The 18608-nt window shown below is 46.0% G+C and overlaps 1 protein-coding gene across 1 annotated transcript in view; it reads right to left on the bottom strand.

The window, feature by feature from the left end:
- Kcnip1 (Kv channel interacting protein 1) overlaps window positions 1–4243 on the bottom strand; it is a 363204-nt gene extending 358961 nt beyond the window's left edge. Inside the window, exon 1 of the mRNA XM_005376317.2 lies at window positions 3797–4243. Within this exon, the coding sequence (XP_005376374.1) occupies window positions 3797–3884 (88 nt within the window). The 5' untranslated portion in view covers window positions 3885–4243. The remainder of the gene's footprint in view (window positions 1–3796) is intronic.
- Window positions 4244–18608: the final 14365 nt, after the last annotated feature.

The raw sequence follows: 18608 nt of genomic DNA, 5'->3' as shown, positions 1-18608 counted from the left end.
TCTCACTGTTACCCAGGCTGGCCTCAAACTCATGGGCTTTAGTTATCATCCTGCCTCAGCTCCCTGAGTAGGTAGGACAACAGGAGCACATCTACCACACCTGGCTTGGAAACTTTTTTTTTAAGCAAAGGAAATTCTTAAAATTGGATAGAAACCCAATTATAAAACAAGTCAAAACAGTTGAATGGGTAGAAGTGGTGGTACCAGAAGCCCACCCACCCAGCCTCCCTCTTGGGGACTATTTAAGCTCAGAAGAGTTCTGATGCTGTGTGTGGCTGGGGGCTCACCTCTGGTGCTCCTGTAGAGCTGAAGAGGTTCAGAGAGTGTTTAGTGAACATGTATGAGAGAGGGGTGATGTGATGCTTCCCAGAAAGCTCCCATGCCAAGCAGCCTATCAACCATCATCTCGAGCTACTGGCTGGCATCTGTGCCAGGTAGCACATTTTGTTCACTTAATACTACTGGTAAAGCACCTGCTCCAATCTGGGCTCCAAACTAATAGCTCTGGCTGCACTGTGCATAAAATATGTGGTCTCACCCTCACAGAGCTTAAGGGTGGCAGGGAAGTCTGCCTTCAGCACAGAGGCACTAGAGCAAACACAGATCACAAATGGTAATCAAGGCTACGAAGAAAAAGCTCAAGATCAGCAGAGCCTCATTACAGGGGGACCTGAACCGATAATTTCTGCAGCAGGGCACCAATGAGAAATCTGGGCCACCAGGCACCTTAGATTAATGCAAAGGGGTTGCTAGTATCAGGGAGAGGTCACCAAGGGCCAGGAACAGGCAGGAGAGGGAGGAATGGTCTCGAACCTTCCTTGTTTCTCAGGTACTCCCCAAAGTGATAAGAAATAAAAACCTGCTCCCAGGACCAAAAGAGGTATCTGGCATGACAGACTCTGATTCTTCAATCCTGAAAAGGAGTACGAAAAATCCTTCTTTGGAGAGCTGGAAAACTGCAAACCTAGAACTCAGTGCAATGAATAATGGATAAATGAAATCACAATTAAAGCCAGAAATCACTAAGCAATCATAATGTGTCTGTGTAAGATGGAATCTAAATCCACCTTGGGGAAGTCCATACATCAGAAAGCTTTTGTGGGACTCTACGGGGACTTTCTCAGCTACTCTGTTCCAGGCCTGGCCCCGCTCCCACAGTCATCATTTACTTCACAAATATTCAGCAAACACCTGGGTTGGAAAGAACACCAATTACCCCGCACGTGCCTGGCACAGAGCCAGGGCTATGTAAACACTCAGTCCTCTTTGTGGTGGAGCTGAGGCCAAGGGCACAGATACAGTTAAGACATGATCTTTCCCTGGTGCCTGTGTTTGCCACCTCCTGAACCCCGGCTGCAGGAGAAAGTTGGTACTGAAGCAGGTCTGGGCACTCTGTCCCCACAGCCAGTCCCCACAGAACCTCTTCTGTGTCATGTGCATCTTAGTTTCTGGGATTCAGAGCAGGCAGGAGGATGACCTGCTCCTCTAGCTGGTTTTTCTGCCGAGGTTGACATTCCAAAACTGCAATCTGTGCAAGCATCAGCCTCTTCTCCCTACCCAGTTTTGGCTTTTCTCTCATCTCAGCTTAGAGGCTACATTTTAGAGGAGCCCCTCAGTCTGCCTGGGAATCCCTTTTTTTGTGCCGCTGGTCTCCAAGTGTCTGCATCTTGGCATTTGGTGTGATCTCCACGTAATATCCACATATTAGGGCAGTATCCTCGCAATATATACTGTGTGCTTCTTGACATCAGGCTTTTATCTTATTCATTCATGTGTCCAGCATCTAGCAGTGAGAATAGTATGCAGGAAGTGCTCAAAAAAGAAATGTTGAAGAAATGAACATAGAAAACATATAGAAGAAATATCTTCACGTTCATTTAATCAAATAGCTACATATCTTCTCTCTTTCTCTTGCACACACATACGCACAGTTCTCTTTGGACACACTATCTCCCTTGCTAACTAATTTTCTCACACTCATCTGTCTTGTTGCATAATGTCCTCCTCCGATCTCAGGCCCCTTGTGATGCTGCCTCAGGTGTACAGACCCACCTGAAGTTGGCTGAATTAAAGAGCTTCTGACCCTGGCCCTGCATGGGGGATGGGTCTGGGCCACACACTGTGGAGCCATGCCATCTCAGCCCCTGATCCCTCCCTGACATCTGGTCACTCCCACATACAGCCTGCGAAGGGATTCTATGTCTAGACATCCCTGAACTCCACATCAGTGGTTGGCGGTGGACAGGCAGGAGGTAATGGACTCAGGAAATGAGGTGATGGACAGACGAAAAATCTGAAGCTCAGAAAGGCTGTTGCCTTCCCAGATAGCAAAGACAGAACTGAGACTTATGTTTCCTCCATCTGGGTCACAGCTCTTTTTGGTGGATTTCTGGGAAATGAAGACTGAATTGGATACTACTCCTTACCCCAGAGCTCTTGATATCTGTGACACAGGAAGAAAGCCCTCTGAGGATGAGCTAGGGAACTTTGTGAAACTTCCCAGCCTCTTGCTCACTCCTCCTCCAGGAAGCCACTGAAAGTTACTGCCACTAAGCCTGACTATCACCCATTCATCACACCCAGGCCTCGAATCGTTTTGCCTGGCAGCCTGACTCCCAGTATTGGGTGCTCAGTCCACCTGGCTATCCTGAAGGGGACTATCCTACTTCAGAAAAGTACTAGGGAAAGAACAAGAATGCCAAAAATGCCTGAGAAAGGACATAAGCAAAATCTTCCCTCTAGCCCATCTACACCCTACCGCACAGTGTACCATAGGCTGGACCCACCGGGCAGCCAGATACCTGAGTGCTGCCGGGAGAGCTAGCCACACTGAGCCTTTATCTTCTCCCATTAGTATTTTTCAAAATCCCAATCAAGGATTTATTTGCCTCCTTCCCTAAAGGTTCTACCTGTCACTTCCAATGTCTCTCCCTGAAAAGAATGCATTCTTTCTGAGCTCATGAATATTTGAAGACACTTTTTTTCAGCCACTGGAACCACATTATGCAGCTGCTTTCCCTTTAAATTTATCTTCAGAAAGTTTGTCTGAGTCTCTCTGAGTGCCCCATCCTTTTCACGGGCTGCAGACCCTGCGTGATGCATATGCGGTCCTAATTTTGGTTTCGAGCCACCCTTTCTGGGGGCCTAGAGAGTTAATCCTATAAACCGTGTGTCACCCCACTTCTTAGACAAGCAGGAAAATCAGGCATCGACACAGGCATGAGACCCAAGAAAGCAAAATGATGAACCAAGTCCCCAAAGCACCAGACCCTGCAGTCCCATGAGAAAAAGCTCTTGACATGTGATTGCAGAGCTCATCTAGATTTTGGATTCACCAGTGCACGGTAGATTCCATCCCCACTGCCAGCTCCTGTGGGCCCCCTCTGGCATCTTTGCTGTGCAGAATTACTCACAGCCCACTGCATCAAATCTGTCTTATCAACAAGACACAATACTCCGTGGATAACTTCTTGAAACTCTAGTCACGCTAAGTCACTTCCAGAGCTCTGGGAAGGGTTCTGCTCCTTTACCTGCCTGTAACCAATCAGCCACACACCACCAACTCCATTTCCAAAGTTCCAGGCAATTATAGCCGGCTGAGCTCCCTGGCAGGGTGCCTGCCTTCTCAGAGCAAGAACCCAGGTTGTCAGCAACCTCAAATCCCGGCCACCAATTTCCCTTAGGCTCCTTAGAGACAAAGGCACACCAAAATGACCACTTTCCCCACACCTAGGCAATGTGACCAGTCAGGCTACATCAAGATAGAAAATGAGAGAGTCAAAGCCAGTCTTCCTACCTTTGCTGAGGGTCCCAGTGATGAGCTTAAAGACGGTCTGAGCAAATTTCACAAATCCAAGCTTGCATCTCTTGGAGCAGCTGCTCATGGTGGTACAGTGGAGGCAGGCTTTGCTGTCAGCGCCCAGAAGGGACAGCACCTGCCTCGCGTGCTCCTGGAACTTGGAGCCTGCTTAGATGAGCCCTGAGAGATGGGTGCACCTCAGAAGTCAAGCTCCAAGAACAGCACAGCTGCCTCTGCAGCAAGTCCAGCTTCTGCATCCAGACAGCCTGCAGGGCAAACCTTCCCTCCCTCTCTCCACCCGCTGCTGCTGTCCACTCAAGTCCTCACCACAGTAGAACCTTGGGCTGCCAGGGCTGGGACAGCACTGCCAGAGCACCAGGCTCTCCCAGAGAACAGAGGCTGAGAGCGAAATTGAGCAGAGCAGAGAGGGAGGAGCTGGAGCCCTCCCAGGCTTTGCTGACTGTCTTTCCTACATGGCAGCAGTAATGTAGCAATTAATACTTCAGTCAGAAGGGGAGGAGCCTGCTACACAGAAAACACTCAGCCCTACAACCTCCGCGCTCACTCTCCCGCTCTTTCCTTCCTGGTTAATCTAATAGATCAATTCTCTGGGCTGTGATCGGGATCTGGGAAAACTCCCTACAGAGCAGGAAGCTGCAGCTGGCTTAGCACTCAGTGGAAAGTTTGCAGACAGCTTTGGGGTGGCCTGGTGTGCATCACAGAGAAGCCAGGCTGAGTGGGGAGCCCTTGGGGAGCTGGCCTGTGCACACTGGACAGACAGAGGGGTAGAGCCTGCTCTGCCCATCCAGCAACCTCAGCAGGAGCAGCAGGTGCACCCTGCCTCGCTGGTTCACAATCGTCAATGCCTCCTCCTCCTCCTCCTCCGAGCAGCTCAATCCCAGCCTTCACCATGCGGAGCAGCAGGAGTCTGTGCTGTCTCATGGGGAGGCAATTGGCTTTTCTTGGTTGAGGTGGTATTCCTTAGAAATGACACCAAAGGATGACTGAGATTTAAACAACTTGACTACAATGCAATACTCTTCACAGTAAAGCTGGGTAGCCTTATACAAGTGTGAAATCCAAGTACTGCTTCATAAAAGAATTAGATGCAAGTCAGTCCCAAGAATATGGGGGTTAAAATGGACCTCAGGAGACACTGCACCATAAAGGGTACCCTCCCCCTTGCTGTCTTCAGTGATTCAGAAAGTCCTCCCCGGTCATGACCATGAGAGCACCTTGGAAACTGTGAACAGCAGTTCTGAAATCTGCCTTCATCTGAACCGAGTCATGTCTTGGGAAAGTCTTTCTCTTCATCAGCTTCTCTTCCTGTGATCTGCTTCTCTAGGATATTAAAGAGGAATAGGTTGCTTAAGAGCTACAGAATGGAGGCCACGGGTTGACAAAACGCCAGATAATCCAGAATTCATGCACACATTGTCTGGTTTCTCCCCTAGCTTCTGGGAGTCATATGAAAGTGAACTGTGAAGCAGCAGACCTCAGCCCTCAGAACGGTCACAAGAAATTTCAGGTCCAAGGAGGCCTGCAACGCAGTCTGCAACCACAGAGCCTTCTCCAAGCTCCAAAACCCTTGGGCTTTGTCAGCGTGGTGTGAGCCACAATATTCGCAGTAGCCCTGGCAGAAAATAGCTTATTGTGTATGACGTCTTAGGCCCTGGAGTGCTCACGCTAGCCACTCTATCTTAAGGTACTGAAGGTCCTCATTAAATAAACAGCACTTACAGTTGTTTGCTCACTTGTTCAACGTTTACTAAGCTTCTTGTGAGTAGAAAACAAGTGATGCAAGTCTATGTTCAAAGGCTACTGAAGCTGGAGTCTGACGTCCAAGGGAGGAGGCAGCAGCACAAAATACACCTCAAGAAAAGAAGGGGCTGGGGATTTAGCTCAGCGGCAAAGCGCCTGCCTGGCAAGCGCAAGGTCGTGAGTTCGGTTCCCGGTACCGGAGAAAAACCAAAAAAAAAAAAAAAAAAAAAAAAAAAAAAAAAAAAAAAAAAAAATACACCTCAAGAAGAGTGAGCTGAAGCCAGGCTTCAGAGAGCTTCCGCTCTTTGCATCAGGGCCTCCTATTGGGTGGCACTTTCTACTTCCAGGGCCGGTCTCCCCATTCCATTTGCTGACCTACATGCCAATCATCTCTGGACACACCCTCACAAACAAGCTTGGAAATGTGTAGTAGCACCGTCCCAGGTTCCTCGCCATCCCGTTGACAACCAAGATTAACCATCACACGTACTCCTTATCTCTTGGTTTTGAGGAGGCCTACATGAAATTAATGTGCATATTATAACGTCTGCGAAGGAGATGGTCGAGAGTACCACGCCAACGCCACAGTTTATTGCTGCTGCTTCTACGGGTCCAAGTGCTGCCCCTTCCTCTGCTCCTGTCCCCAGAACAGCCCCGTGACATCTGTGCTACTGGAAAAGAGACACCTCACATCGGTCTGTGAGCCCGGGCCCCACCTGCTCGCCCAGCCCTGTGAGAATGCTGCGGAGAATTCCTGGCAAGTGTGTGAGGGGACAGCCCGTGGTAAAGTTACTACTGCTCCTAGCTAGTGAGGGCAAGAACTGCCGAAAAAGAGGAGGGTGAGGGCGTCGAGGTTGTAGGGAGCAGAAACGAATTTATGGAGGAAGAAACAAAGTCATTTTAAGGAAAAGAGGGTGAAATAGATGAAGAGCAGACAAAAACTTATTGATTATGAGAAACCAGAGGGCCAGGCCTCAGTTTTCCCCCCCCCCCCCCCCCCCCCCGCCAGCGACAACTCAAACTCTAAGCTTTTTGTAGTCTTTTCTGATCACGTGTGTGAAATTTAGTCTTAGATGAATGAGTCAGGCCCAGAGAGGGTTAGCAATATTCAAAACACCACACAGCAGAATCCCCCCAAATGTGAGCAAAGCATTCACTGTGCCAAGAACATTCCTAGAGAAGGACGGCAAGTCGGACCAGCGTGAGATTTATTATAATTATAGATAATATAGAGGAGAATCATTCTCTCCCCCAGGGAACATGCTATTCTGCAAATAAGGAACAGGAGAGTATTCAGGTAGCACCAGGGAAATTAGATTATCAGCAGTCTTCTAATTAGCCAGCCTCTGTGTCACAGATGTGCATTATCCAGGGGAACTTGGGGAGCCAAAGTTATCTTTGCACCTGAAGCCATTTATGGGATCTTCGCACAGAGCTGGGAAGTAGGGCAGGCAGATGTGGGCTCCAGATGGTGGGCCCGGACAGTGCTCTGGCCTCTCTGAGTGCAAAGCCAAGGCGGGACCAGCACGCCCGCCTTCAGAAATGGAAAGGCCGAGCTCTCCAAGGGTGGCAAAGATACACTGCTCTGTGCAGCCAGCTGCTCTAAGTCCTTACCTTCCCTATATCAAATTCTTGTGCACCCCCATTCTGTAGATGAAGAAACAGGACCAGAGAGGGAAAGTAACTTCTTGATGGCCACACAGCTAAACCAGAATTTCAACGCAAGGCCATTTGATGTTAGACTGTGAAATTCACAACAGCCTATTTCTCATCTCACCAGGGTTAAAAATTGAAGTGACTGACAGATTTAGGGAGACATATTTTGTCTCAGTGTTGCAAGAAATAAGCAGCTGTTTATTTTCATCATAAACTCATCATGGAGAAAGTGGAGATGTTTATCCTGGAAAGATTTCCCTCCGTGGCCAGCTCCAAGGGTGGAGAGGAGACAGTAAGAGCTCAGAGCTAGACAAGGGGCATGTTACTGTTCAGCCAGGAGAGACACCCTATCTGCCATTTTAGCAGGGAATTTCGTAGCATGCTTGGGAAACAGGCACCAGGCGGTCCCAAATGACTCAAAGGGACAGTGTAACCACATGGGTAGTAATTGCAGCAGACAGCTCCTACCTTTAGAGCTGGGGTGCACAGGAGGGATGAAGGTAAGAGGCTGGGATCGCCCAGACCTCCAGCTGGGGCGGAGGGATCCTAGGAGGCTCAGGCCCAGACAACCAGGGAGGGGAAACTGCTGGCTGGTGCTGGACTCTCTGACATAGTGTTGTGAGGTTGATGCTGAGAGATCAAAGCAGTAATAAAAACAGTAACAACAATGCTGATATCTTATACTGGTATCACAGCTGCTGCTAGATAAATAACGGTGGCTGGGGGAGGCAAGAGGAGCAGGAATCAGATGGAAGAAACACGTCCCCCTCCAGCCAGCCTGCCCTGTCCTCTGATGGCAGACACTGCCATGGGGCTGCCTACAAAGCAGAAATGTGATTTTTTGTCACAGCCTCTGTTTCACCAAGCAGCGTGGAGAAGGGTCCCTTGACTGGGGCCAGTAGCTGAGTAATCAGCAGTCTACGTGTCTCATGTTCTAAAATCTTGCACTCCTTTTCTTCTCATTTGTTCATTCAGCAAATAGTCACTCAACACCTACTATGTGCCCGATGTTAGGGAGGCACTGACGAATAAGACAAAATCCCTACCTGTGTGGACATTTCATTTTAGAGGTTGAATAGTGAAAAATGTGCTCAGATCACAGAGTAATAAAGTAAGGAATTTCAGAGAATAAAGATACTGTGATGCAAATAATAAAACAAGTGACTGCCTGTGCTTTCAAATCAGTAGGACAGGGACCTCCCAGAGCTGGCTGGCCAGCTCTAAGAGAACAGGATAATGAAGAAAAGGGCAGATTCTTTGGGAGTCATGATAATTATAAAAATATCGCTATGATTTGTTACTGTATGGCCAGATGCTATCCTGGATAAATTGTTTGCATAATCTCATCTTGATTTTCCAAAAAACTCATTATTATTTATTATACCCATTTCAGAGATGAGCAAATAGAGATGTACTCAAGGTTAAGTGATTTACTTCAGAGAAAGAGGTGGAAGCAGAGGGACTAGTGAGTGATGGGAGGAAAGTTTAGTGGGAGGGGAGAAGGCCAAGGCCACTAGTGGTTCTAGAAATATAGTTAGAAAAAGTAGAAAGAGGATCAGGTCTAGTGAGGGAGACAGTTATAGATTCTATATGTGTTGAGAGAGAAACATCCATCTGATAGATGGAAATAGAGGTGAGAAACTTAGAAGAGCAGGTAGGAACTAGAATTCTCATAAATAAATGATTCTTGTTGCTGCTAAGGAAGAAAATAAATGTAGCATTCCAGCAGGCCAGAAATATTAGCATTTAAATACAGGCTTACACAGGTGGGTAACAAAGGCAATTTCCTAAGCATTACATCAGATTTTAGTTCCCTCTAAGTCTCAGAAAAATCAGTTCTGCCTGAGTGTGGGCCTCAGAGAGGGATCCTGCCTTGCTCTTGGGGCGCACCAGCTCCATGTTCTCAGTGGGAGAGCGTGTCTTCTCCCTGTTATAATTGTGAGAAAATGGTGCGTACAAAGCTGAGGGCAATTCATCAGCACTGTTTGCTGGAGTTGCTAAGGCTCATTTGCGTGGAGAGCAGGGCACTTCGTGTTGGGATCTCCAAGCGCAAGCGCTCTAAATGCCACTGTCAGCAATCTGTAGCACTTGGTTCAGGGGCAAGAGAGCCACAGTTTACCATGCAACGGGCAGGAAGGTGAGGGCAACTGCCAGGGCGACCAGTTCAGAGATGAGAGGAGACCAAGGATCCCGGAAGCTGACCCTTTACTTCCTGATTCTCCAAAGTACAGCCCCATCTCTAACTGTTGACATGCCCTTCCTGGTCTATCTTCTCCTGCCCCTGTGTGCCCTGTGTGTGAAGAACCAGACTCAGTTCTGGACTCACTATGGGACTCACTTATATTGTGTAATGATGGGTAGAGAACTAGTTTAAACCGGAGACCAAAGCCACTGGTGTGGGTGCTGGCTGCTCACGGCTGTGACTCCTACAGAGTCTTACAAGTCAAACTAATTTACCCTCTGCCTTCTCGAGTCGCCAAATTCAGGGAGCAAGCCCACAAAGGACAGGGTTAGGACTGGGTCCCTAGTTCGTAGATGCAGAATGATTCTGGATGCTACTTTTTCTCACTTGCCCATGAAATAGACTTGTCTTTGTTCTGGCCGCTCAGAGCCTGCTCTACCCAAATGCCCCAGCTAGTACTCTTGTATTCTCTATGTCAACCAACTGCATCAGCTGCCTGCTGAGGCACCCACAATGGAAACTTGGGAGTCTTTCTGTGCTTTTCTCTTACTGACTCCCACCCAGCCAACCCATCAGCCAATCCAGCACCAGCTACTGTTAAGTCCACATCCTTAGAATCTCTCTGACCCATCTATTTCTTACTAGACACACACACACACACACACACACACACACACACACACACACACAGCTTCCCAAAGCATGATCTGTGGTCCAGATAGCAGGTTAAATGTTGAGTGGTGACCTTCAAAAATGATTATGTTCATATCCTGAAACCTGTGACAGTGGAGACATATTCGGAAATGGGCCCTTGCAGACATACCCCAGTGAAGCATCTTGGGATGAGATCATCCTGCATCATTCAGGTGGTTCCTAAATCCATCACAAGTGCCCTTATGAAAACCAGAAGACAGAGAAGAAGGAGGCGATGTGACCATGAGGCAAAGATGGAAGTGATACAGCCACAACCTGAGGAATGCCTGTGGCCAGCAGAGACGGAATTTTCCCTGGAGCCTCTGGAAGGAACAACACCCGATTTTGGACTTCTGCCCTTCAGGACTATGAAAGAAAAAAAAAATTCTGCTTTTAGTTTCCCATTTGGGGCAATTTATGACAGCAGCCACAGGAAGCTAATGCAGACCATCTAAATCAATTAATTGGAGGACTTGTTAATAAAGGTGGAGATTTCAGGGCTCATTCTCAGACAGTTTGGTGACTGGCTCTCAAATTTTAGCAGTCATTGCTGTCACCCAGAAGCCTAGTAAAATTCTGAGTCCTGGGCCTACTCAGAAAACAGAGCATCTGAACACAGAACCTGAAATCTTGCTTCTTAAATAACTCTTCCAATTAATTCTGAGGACGGGGACTATGGCCTCCACTCCTATGCCTGGCACAGAGCCCAGGGCAGAGAAGGAAGGAAGAAAGTTACTTGGATAAATGAATGAATGATATCTACAATCACGTACCCGTGACTTTTGACTGTATAGGGACAGACTCATCAAGCCTATTTATCAGCCGGAGAGAATGGTTCACCCTGCCCTCTTCACTAAATGGTACCTTTCTTTGTCCCCTGACTGGAAGGAATGGTAACTTTATGTTCCTGTGCTATGGCTTAAATGTACCTCCTAAAAGATAGTGTGTCGGAAACTTCATCCCAAATCCACATATAAATGGTGTTTTGAGGTGGGGCCTTTAGAAGGCAATTAGTATTAGATAAGGTCATGAGCATGGGGCCCGCATGATACCATTGATTTTTTTTTTTTAAGAAAAAGAAGAGAGATCCACCCTAGCACTTACTTTGTCTCAGGATGTGATGTTCTATGTTTTAGATCTAAAATGTCCCCTAAAGTCTTCTGTGTTCAGAGGTGGGGCTTTGGGAAGGTGATTTGATCTTGGGGTGTTATATTCCTCAATGGATTAATCAGTCCGTGGATGGGTTTAGAGCTGAATGTGCCATTAGGAGGGGAACCTGGTTAGGTGAGGTGGGACAGGGTTGTAACCTGGAAGGGTGTATGCTTTTCCTTACCTCTTCCCTTCTTTCCTTCTCTGCTTCCCAGATGCCATAGGTTGAGTAGCTTTCCTCTACAGTACCTTCTATTGTGCTATTTCTGGCTTGGCCCACTGACCATGGACTCAACCCTTTGAAGCCATGAACCAAAAATAAAACTCTCCTATGTAAGTTGTGTCAGGTATTTTGTCCCAGTGATAGGAAAATGGCTAATACAGAAACCTTCCACCGTGTTATATGCAGCAAGGCCTTCACCTGATGTTGAACAGATGCCAGCCCTGTGCTCTTGAACTTTTCATCTTATAGAATTGTGAGCTAAATAAACTTCCAGATTTTATAAATGACCACATCTCAAGTATTTTATTTTAGTAACAGAAAACAGATGAGGACTTACTGTAGCCACTTATTATGTTTGTGCATATAACCCAGTTATTCTAATTCTCTAAGAGTTTGTTTATCCTTAAAATGGAGATAAGACTTCTTAACTATTAGAATCAAAGCAGACATTCTGTAGGAGAGTGACCAACTGTTGCAATTTCCCTAGGGCTGAGGGGTTTGCAAGGACACAGGACTTTCAGTGTTAAAATGAAAACCATCCTTAATCACCATACAGAACAGCACAGGCAAAGCCCCTGAAGAGAGGAACTGCCTCTCACATCAATAATAATAAGAGTGGAGAACTTACATTTTTAACCAAACTTTCGTACTGTCTTCATGTTTTTAGTCATTTGCTTTTTATAGTTTACTACATATAGTCATAAATGACCCTAAATATTTTGCGGTAACAGAAACTGCAAGTGGGGCAATGACTATGGGTCCCTTTTTTTCCTGTGTGTTCTCCCTGCCGCTTCCATGACCAGTGTGTGCTCTACCCTCAGGGGACAGCTCATGAGAATATGGGGTTTGAGCCTGATGAATGCAACCTGTGAATGCAGCCTGGCCCCGCTGACTGTCCCCCTCCATTTTCAAGGCTACCCACTAAGAAAGGGGGGAGGATGGTCATGTGACCAACGTCAAACTACAGGGGGCTCCAGGTCTATGGCAGAACAATTGCTCTAGAAATCCACCCCGAGACAGATGAAGGGAACTTGGAGAGGAAGCATTTATCAGTTAATTAAGATTTCCTTTAAATATTAATACGTATTTTGGTAATTACATCAGTGGGGTTTGCTGCAGTCGTGGCAGGGAATGGGTAGGCTGGAGACTGGTGAGTTTGCACTGGATCCCACAGTGAGGGGCTGAGCAGGCACTGCTTCCCATACTGTGGTGTGACGCTCGCAGCAGATCCAAGAAATCTGCCCCTTGTCAAAGTGCCCAAGTCTTTGTACGGAAAAACTAACTGAGCTATTAGAATTTGAGCCCTGTGTCAAGCTGGTGTGTTCCAGGAAGGACAAGAAGCAGCAGGCATGCCAGAAGTGAGGCAAAGGCCTTTTGCATGACTTCATGTAATTTTTCTGTGCCTAGCCTCTAAGCTTTCTCATCACAGAAGTGGCGTCTGTTCTTTTATATACACCTCCTGCTCCAGGTAATCTCTGCTGACAGAGTGGGAATCCCTTTCACTTTTGTATCACCTTCACATTGCTCTGGGCAAAGCCAAGGCAGACCCTTTCATCCTGGTAAGCCTCAGTTTTCTTGTTGGGAAAATGTTGGTGATCACCAGCTGAGAAATAAATGGAATAGTACATGAGAATTTGATATCTAAATTGTAATGCCAGTGGCAACTGGTAGACTGATTAACAGGCAATGCTTTATGATGGTTTACAGTTCAATTTCTATTTTCTAGCTAGTGAAACTAAGCCTCATAAAACCTGGACTTCTTCATCTGTAAAATAAGGGTAATCACAGTACCTACATCATATTATTATTACATTAAAAAAAATGTTTAAGGACCCAGCACATAGTGGGTGCTCAATTAATGGTAGCTGTTATTGCTACTGCTGGGGTTATCATCATAATGTTGACCATGGAATGGAACCTACTAGACAGATAAAGGACCTGATACCCATGATCGACCCCTTCAGGCTATTCCAATCCCATATGGAATTATTTTGACCTTCAGATATCCATGAGTTTAGCCTCCTCCACCCACAAGCTGCTTTCAAGACTCTTCTGTCTCTGCCCTTGACCAAAACCCTGAGAGCTGGATATCCTTGGGCTCCAAGCTTGCACAGCAGGAGGACAGAGGACTGGACACAATTGTATCAGAAGGACTTTCCATATTCCTCCCACTCTGTGGTTTTGGCTTCAATTGGGAAGGGAATGAGTCATACACACTCAAAGCATCAATGAACTACATCACAGAACAAACCTTTCCTAAGGGCCTGTAGAAGGAAAGCACTTAAATTTGACTTCTTGCCCTCTATTTTTGAAATGACTATGAGGCAGAACAAAGCGAAGCATTGGCACCCTCTCTGTGGCCCCCACATTACTCACTGCTGAGGTGTCTGTCCCTTTCCACTCCTTTCCTGTCCCTTTCCAGTAGAGAGGAGAGAGACCATTACCAGCTATCAGCTGGTACCTGAGCTCCCCTTAGTGAAGGGATGCTCTCTGCAGAGATATGGGTCCTAAATGCAGCCTTGACAAACAGTGGTTGTTAGAAGACATGAAAGAAAACATCTAAGCTTCCCTATTTTTTCATTAAGGATTTCTTTTTCTTCTTGGTACCAGGAATCAAACTCAAGACCTTGCGCTTGCAGGGCAGGTGCTTATGCCACTGAGCTCTATCCCTGGCCCTAAGTTTCCATATTTTCAAAACAAGCAGAAATTTGAGCATGTTAAAAGTGTTAAAGAAGCTCATCAAAGAAGAAAAGGAGACTGGCCTCGGGTTACTGGAGATAGACGAAGGACTTTGAGAAATATGCACATCTAACGTTTGACTTTAAGCCTTCTTCCAGATTTTGGAGTAAGCTTCCCCTTCGCACCCCCTCAAACTTCCCATGAAGTTGGCCACGTACAGAGGATGTGTCAGGTTTGTTTATTTAAATGAAAATGAAGAGAGGGAATCGACTCCCAAACTCAGATGGAACTGATGCAGAACAGACTGGTACACTGTCTTTGTCACTTTCCTCATCACCAGGACAAAACGCCTGACACCCACAATGTAAAGGAGAAGAGGTTTATTTTGGCTCATGCTTCAAAAGTTCTGGTCCTTGTCTGGTGGGCTGTGTGGTGGAAGGAGCTAGGCAGAGGACAGCTCCTCACTACATTGCATTATAGCCAGCTAATTTAGGTAGAAATTAATACACAGTCAGAAAGAGACTGGAATGCCAAGGAAGTCAGTGAAAAATGAAACATCAGAATTGTGGCTGGAGGCGCATCTGAAGAAGGTCAGACCAAAAGGCCAGGCCTCTAGATAAAATGCAATTGCCAGACTTACACGCCTCCCTATGGCATAAATAGTTACTTGGAATTATTCTGTAATTAACAGCCCTGGCCCAGTAAATCCAGAGAGGCATCAATCATCCAGGTGGGTGACCAGAGCACCTGGACCCATCCCTTCCCAAAATGCCTTTGTTCTTCCTATGTACTCTTGCTATGTGACTTGTATTTCTGTTTGGTCAATATCAGCTAAGCAGCTATACTTGTGATTCTATAGGGTGATTACAGTTTGACCCGTGTTGTATCATTGTGACTTTCCTATAGAAATTACCCCTGACAAAAGGCTTTGGTGGAAACTCACTTTCAGGACCCTTCCTATCTCTCAGGAGTTATATTTCTATATACCTTTCCCATGCTTAACCTTTGCTGTTCTTTGGAATTCATGCTCCAATTTCAGGGGAGACAAATTCAGCACATGTGACACATAGCAGGTTGGGAGTTACATTTCTTCTATAGCAATGACACCGGGGAAGGGACATATATCCTTCCATGTCACATCCCCAGTGGCCTGCCTCCACCAGGCCCCACCTCCTAGCAGCAAGCCCACTGTAGCTTCCTCATAATATAATCACTTTCCAAAAGCCCTCTGGAGCATGAGACTCTTGGGGACCATTCTTGATCTGAACCATAACATCCCATTCCTGGCTCCTAAAAGAATCATGTACATCTGTATTTTATTATATTCTCATTTATTTTTCCATGAGCAAATTTTTATTAGTATATGTTTATACATAATGATTACATTATTTTTGTGAGTTGGTACACGATATATCAAACCTTAGTTCTATTTTCATCCCATTCTTCTCCCCTCCCATCTCTTGGTCCCTTTCTCTTTTGCAAATGAGTATCTACCTATTTCCTATTATCTATCTTTTATTTTACTCTTTGTTTATATTTTGGGTTTCTCATATAAGAGAAACTATGTAATGTGCATCTCTTTATTCAAAATGTATTTAGTACATCTCTAAGAGTCGGTAAAGTCATAGTAGCTCCAGCATTGCTAATAATTCCATGTCCAAAGTCTCATCTGAGACCCTACACAGTCTTAGCTGTGAGTCCTTGTAAGTTAAAAAGAAAGCTAAATAGTGCTGAAAAAAAAAAACCAAACAAAACCAAACAAAACAAAACATGGTACAGGGTACACATTCCCATTCCAAAAGAGAGAAATATGGAGATAGAAAGAAATGAGACCAAAGCATAGCAAAACCCAGCAGGGAAAACATTAAATTCTGTAGCTCTGTGTCCCTAACCTGGGGAAAAGTTGTGATCTCCAAATGGCTTGGTTAGCACTGCTCCTATAGCATTACCAGTTATGGTTCTCATGGTCTCTCTTAGGTTGGCTTTATTCACTGCTTGTGACTTCCCTTAGATGCTCTGCATACATGGCTTTTCCAGTTTCCTGGGGTCTCCACTACACTTTGGGATTCATTCTTGTAGCTTCACATGCTGCCTATTCAGGGGCACACTGACTGGCCTCCCAGGCCACCTTCTGAAATCTGTGTAGAGGCCTTCCTAATCTCAGAACTCTCACATTCTACATGTCTGTAAAACCAGCACCAGGTGGATGATGCCAAGGTCTGGTCTACTGCCAGCTTGAGCAGTAGCTGGATGCCTTGGGTCATACTGTGGAGGTCATGGCTGTGGCTGGCTGAGTACTATGAACCAAATCCAAGGGAAATATATTTCCTAGATAGCTCTTCTCCAATAGGATGCTCTGAGGCTCTCTCTTTTCTCAAAGAAAAGTCTTTTACTTTTGCAACTTTGAGTCTGCAAAGGGTGGGGTTTTGCTGATTTCTGAAATGCCTTTTGAGGGATCTTTTTTATTGTCCTGACTCGAAGTACTTGATTTCTTTTTAATACTAATCTTATTAGCAACAAAGCTTTCCTCTGCCAAAACTTTCTACCTTCCTTTCTGCAGAAACTGAAAACGTTTTAAACAGGCTTTTTGCTACAATTTCTCAGTGTAAATTTTGCTAAAAGCAGCAAGCAGTATCCATGCCACAGCTGAAACATTGGGTTATATTGAAATATTCTTTGCCAGATTAATTAGTCTGCCACATTTAATCTCAGTCTCCTGCAAAGTCTCAGGACATGGGTAAAGTGTAGACAGATTTTCTGCCAGACCAAAACACACATAGCCTGTAGTCCCACTTACACATGGAGTTCTTCTTCTCAAATGAAACTTCCTGGGGTTGGTCTTTGCCATATGCATTTTTATCAGCATTCTGGACTGCTTATCTCTGACCAGAATCTCCCATCAAGTTTGGTTTACAGTATTCTAGGGCTTCTCTAACTGACATCTTCCAAACTCCTCTCATCAGTCACTTCCAAAGGCTTCTAAAGTCACATGGTCATGTAGTCATAACAGTGACACCATTTCTCTGATATCAAAATCTGTTTTAATCACTTTGTCTCAGCACTGACATAAAGTACTTGACACCTGCAATTCAACGGCAAACAGGTTTAATTTGGCTCACATTTCAGAAATGTCGGTCCTCACATTCTCAGCAGCATGGTGGAAGGGCCTGGGTGGAGGAAAGCTGCTCACATCACGGCAGTCAGGAGATAGAGAAACAAAGGAGGAGAGATATAGACCCTTCCGGGTCATACCCTAAGTGACCCACCTCTAACCAGACCCCTCTCCTAACAGCAAGGTCGCTGTAGTGCCCCCCTAATCCAGTCACCTTCCAAATGTCCTGTCTGTGAGCACAGGAGCCTATTGGTGGACGTTCTTGGTCTCAACTATCACATACATGTAGGAAATCAAATATGTCCCTGAAGTGACCTAATTCAGTGGGAACACGTGCTCAGAGCTCCAGGTGACTGGGATTCCTCCACCTACCTTACCATCACCTCCCCCATACACACACACACACACACACACACACACACACTTACACACAGACCTACACAATGGCAGAGAGATTGGGAGAGGAAGACTTGGTGGGGGTACATTCTGCCAAAATTCATTGGAGTTCTAAAGAATAGGCATCTGAGCTGACTTCTGAGTTTCAAAAATAATAAAAATACTAATACCAGCTTGCAAACTATACTTTCTACAGTGCTTTCCCACATTTTGTCCTTTTTAACCATAAAAATTATTGCCATATTTTGCAATCTCAGTTTTCAGACAAGGAGACTGCAGCCCTGAGAGGTCATGAGGTTCCCTCAAAGTGACACCAGCCAGGGCCTGTGCCCACAGCTGTTGGAATCTTTGCTGACTCAGGAGAGCACAGGCATCTGGTTGCAAGAGTTTACTAATCGTTAGGATGCAAAGTGACTCCAAAAATACTATGAGGTGGCTTCCTAGAGATGAAACTGAGCCATAAATGAGGCTCAGAACCCACGTGTTTATGACCTCAACCGGGTGGGTGGTGAGCAGAGAGGGGCGGCACCCAGCCCAGCAGGCCCAGCCAACAGAGCAGTGTGCACTTGGTCTTCACATGGTCTCTGATGGAGGAGGTTAAATTTCAGACCTAAGGTCCCGAGAAAAGTGCGCATTCCAAGACAGGTCTGCTCAGGAGCTATTGTTGCCCTTGAGATCCACGGAAGGGATCTTTTTTTGTTTTTTGTTTGTTAACTAGAACTCACACAATCCCCCTACCTCCTTGATGGGAGGTTGTGCCTGGGTGTTTTCTGCAATGCCTCACTTCCTCACTAGAGGGAGTCCATGCTCCCACTTCCACCACCAGCCACGTGAGTTTTTCTTCTGCCTCAGAAATATAAGATTTCAATAAATGGAAAAACATTCCTTGCTCATGGATAGGAAGAACCAACATTGTGAAAATGGCCATACTCCCAAAGCTACTGTACAGATTCAATGC

This window comes from Chinchilla lanigera, unplaced genomic scaffold, assembly GCF_000276665.1.
Source record: "Chinchilla lanigera isolate Chin_1 unplaced genomic scaffold, ChiLan1.0 scaffold00007, whole genome shotgun sequence".
NCBI classification, from domain to species: Eukaryota; Metazoa; Chordata; class Mammalia; order Rodentia; family Chinchillidae; genus Chinchilla; species Chinchilla lanigera.
The sequence above is the reverse complement of the archived record's forward strand: the minus strand, read 5'-3'. Positions and strand labels throughout refer to the sequence as shown.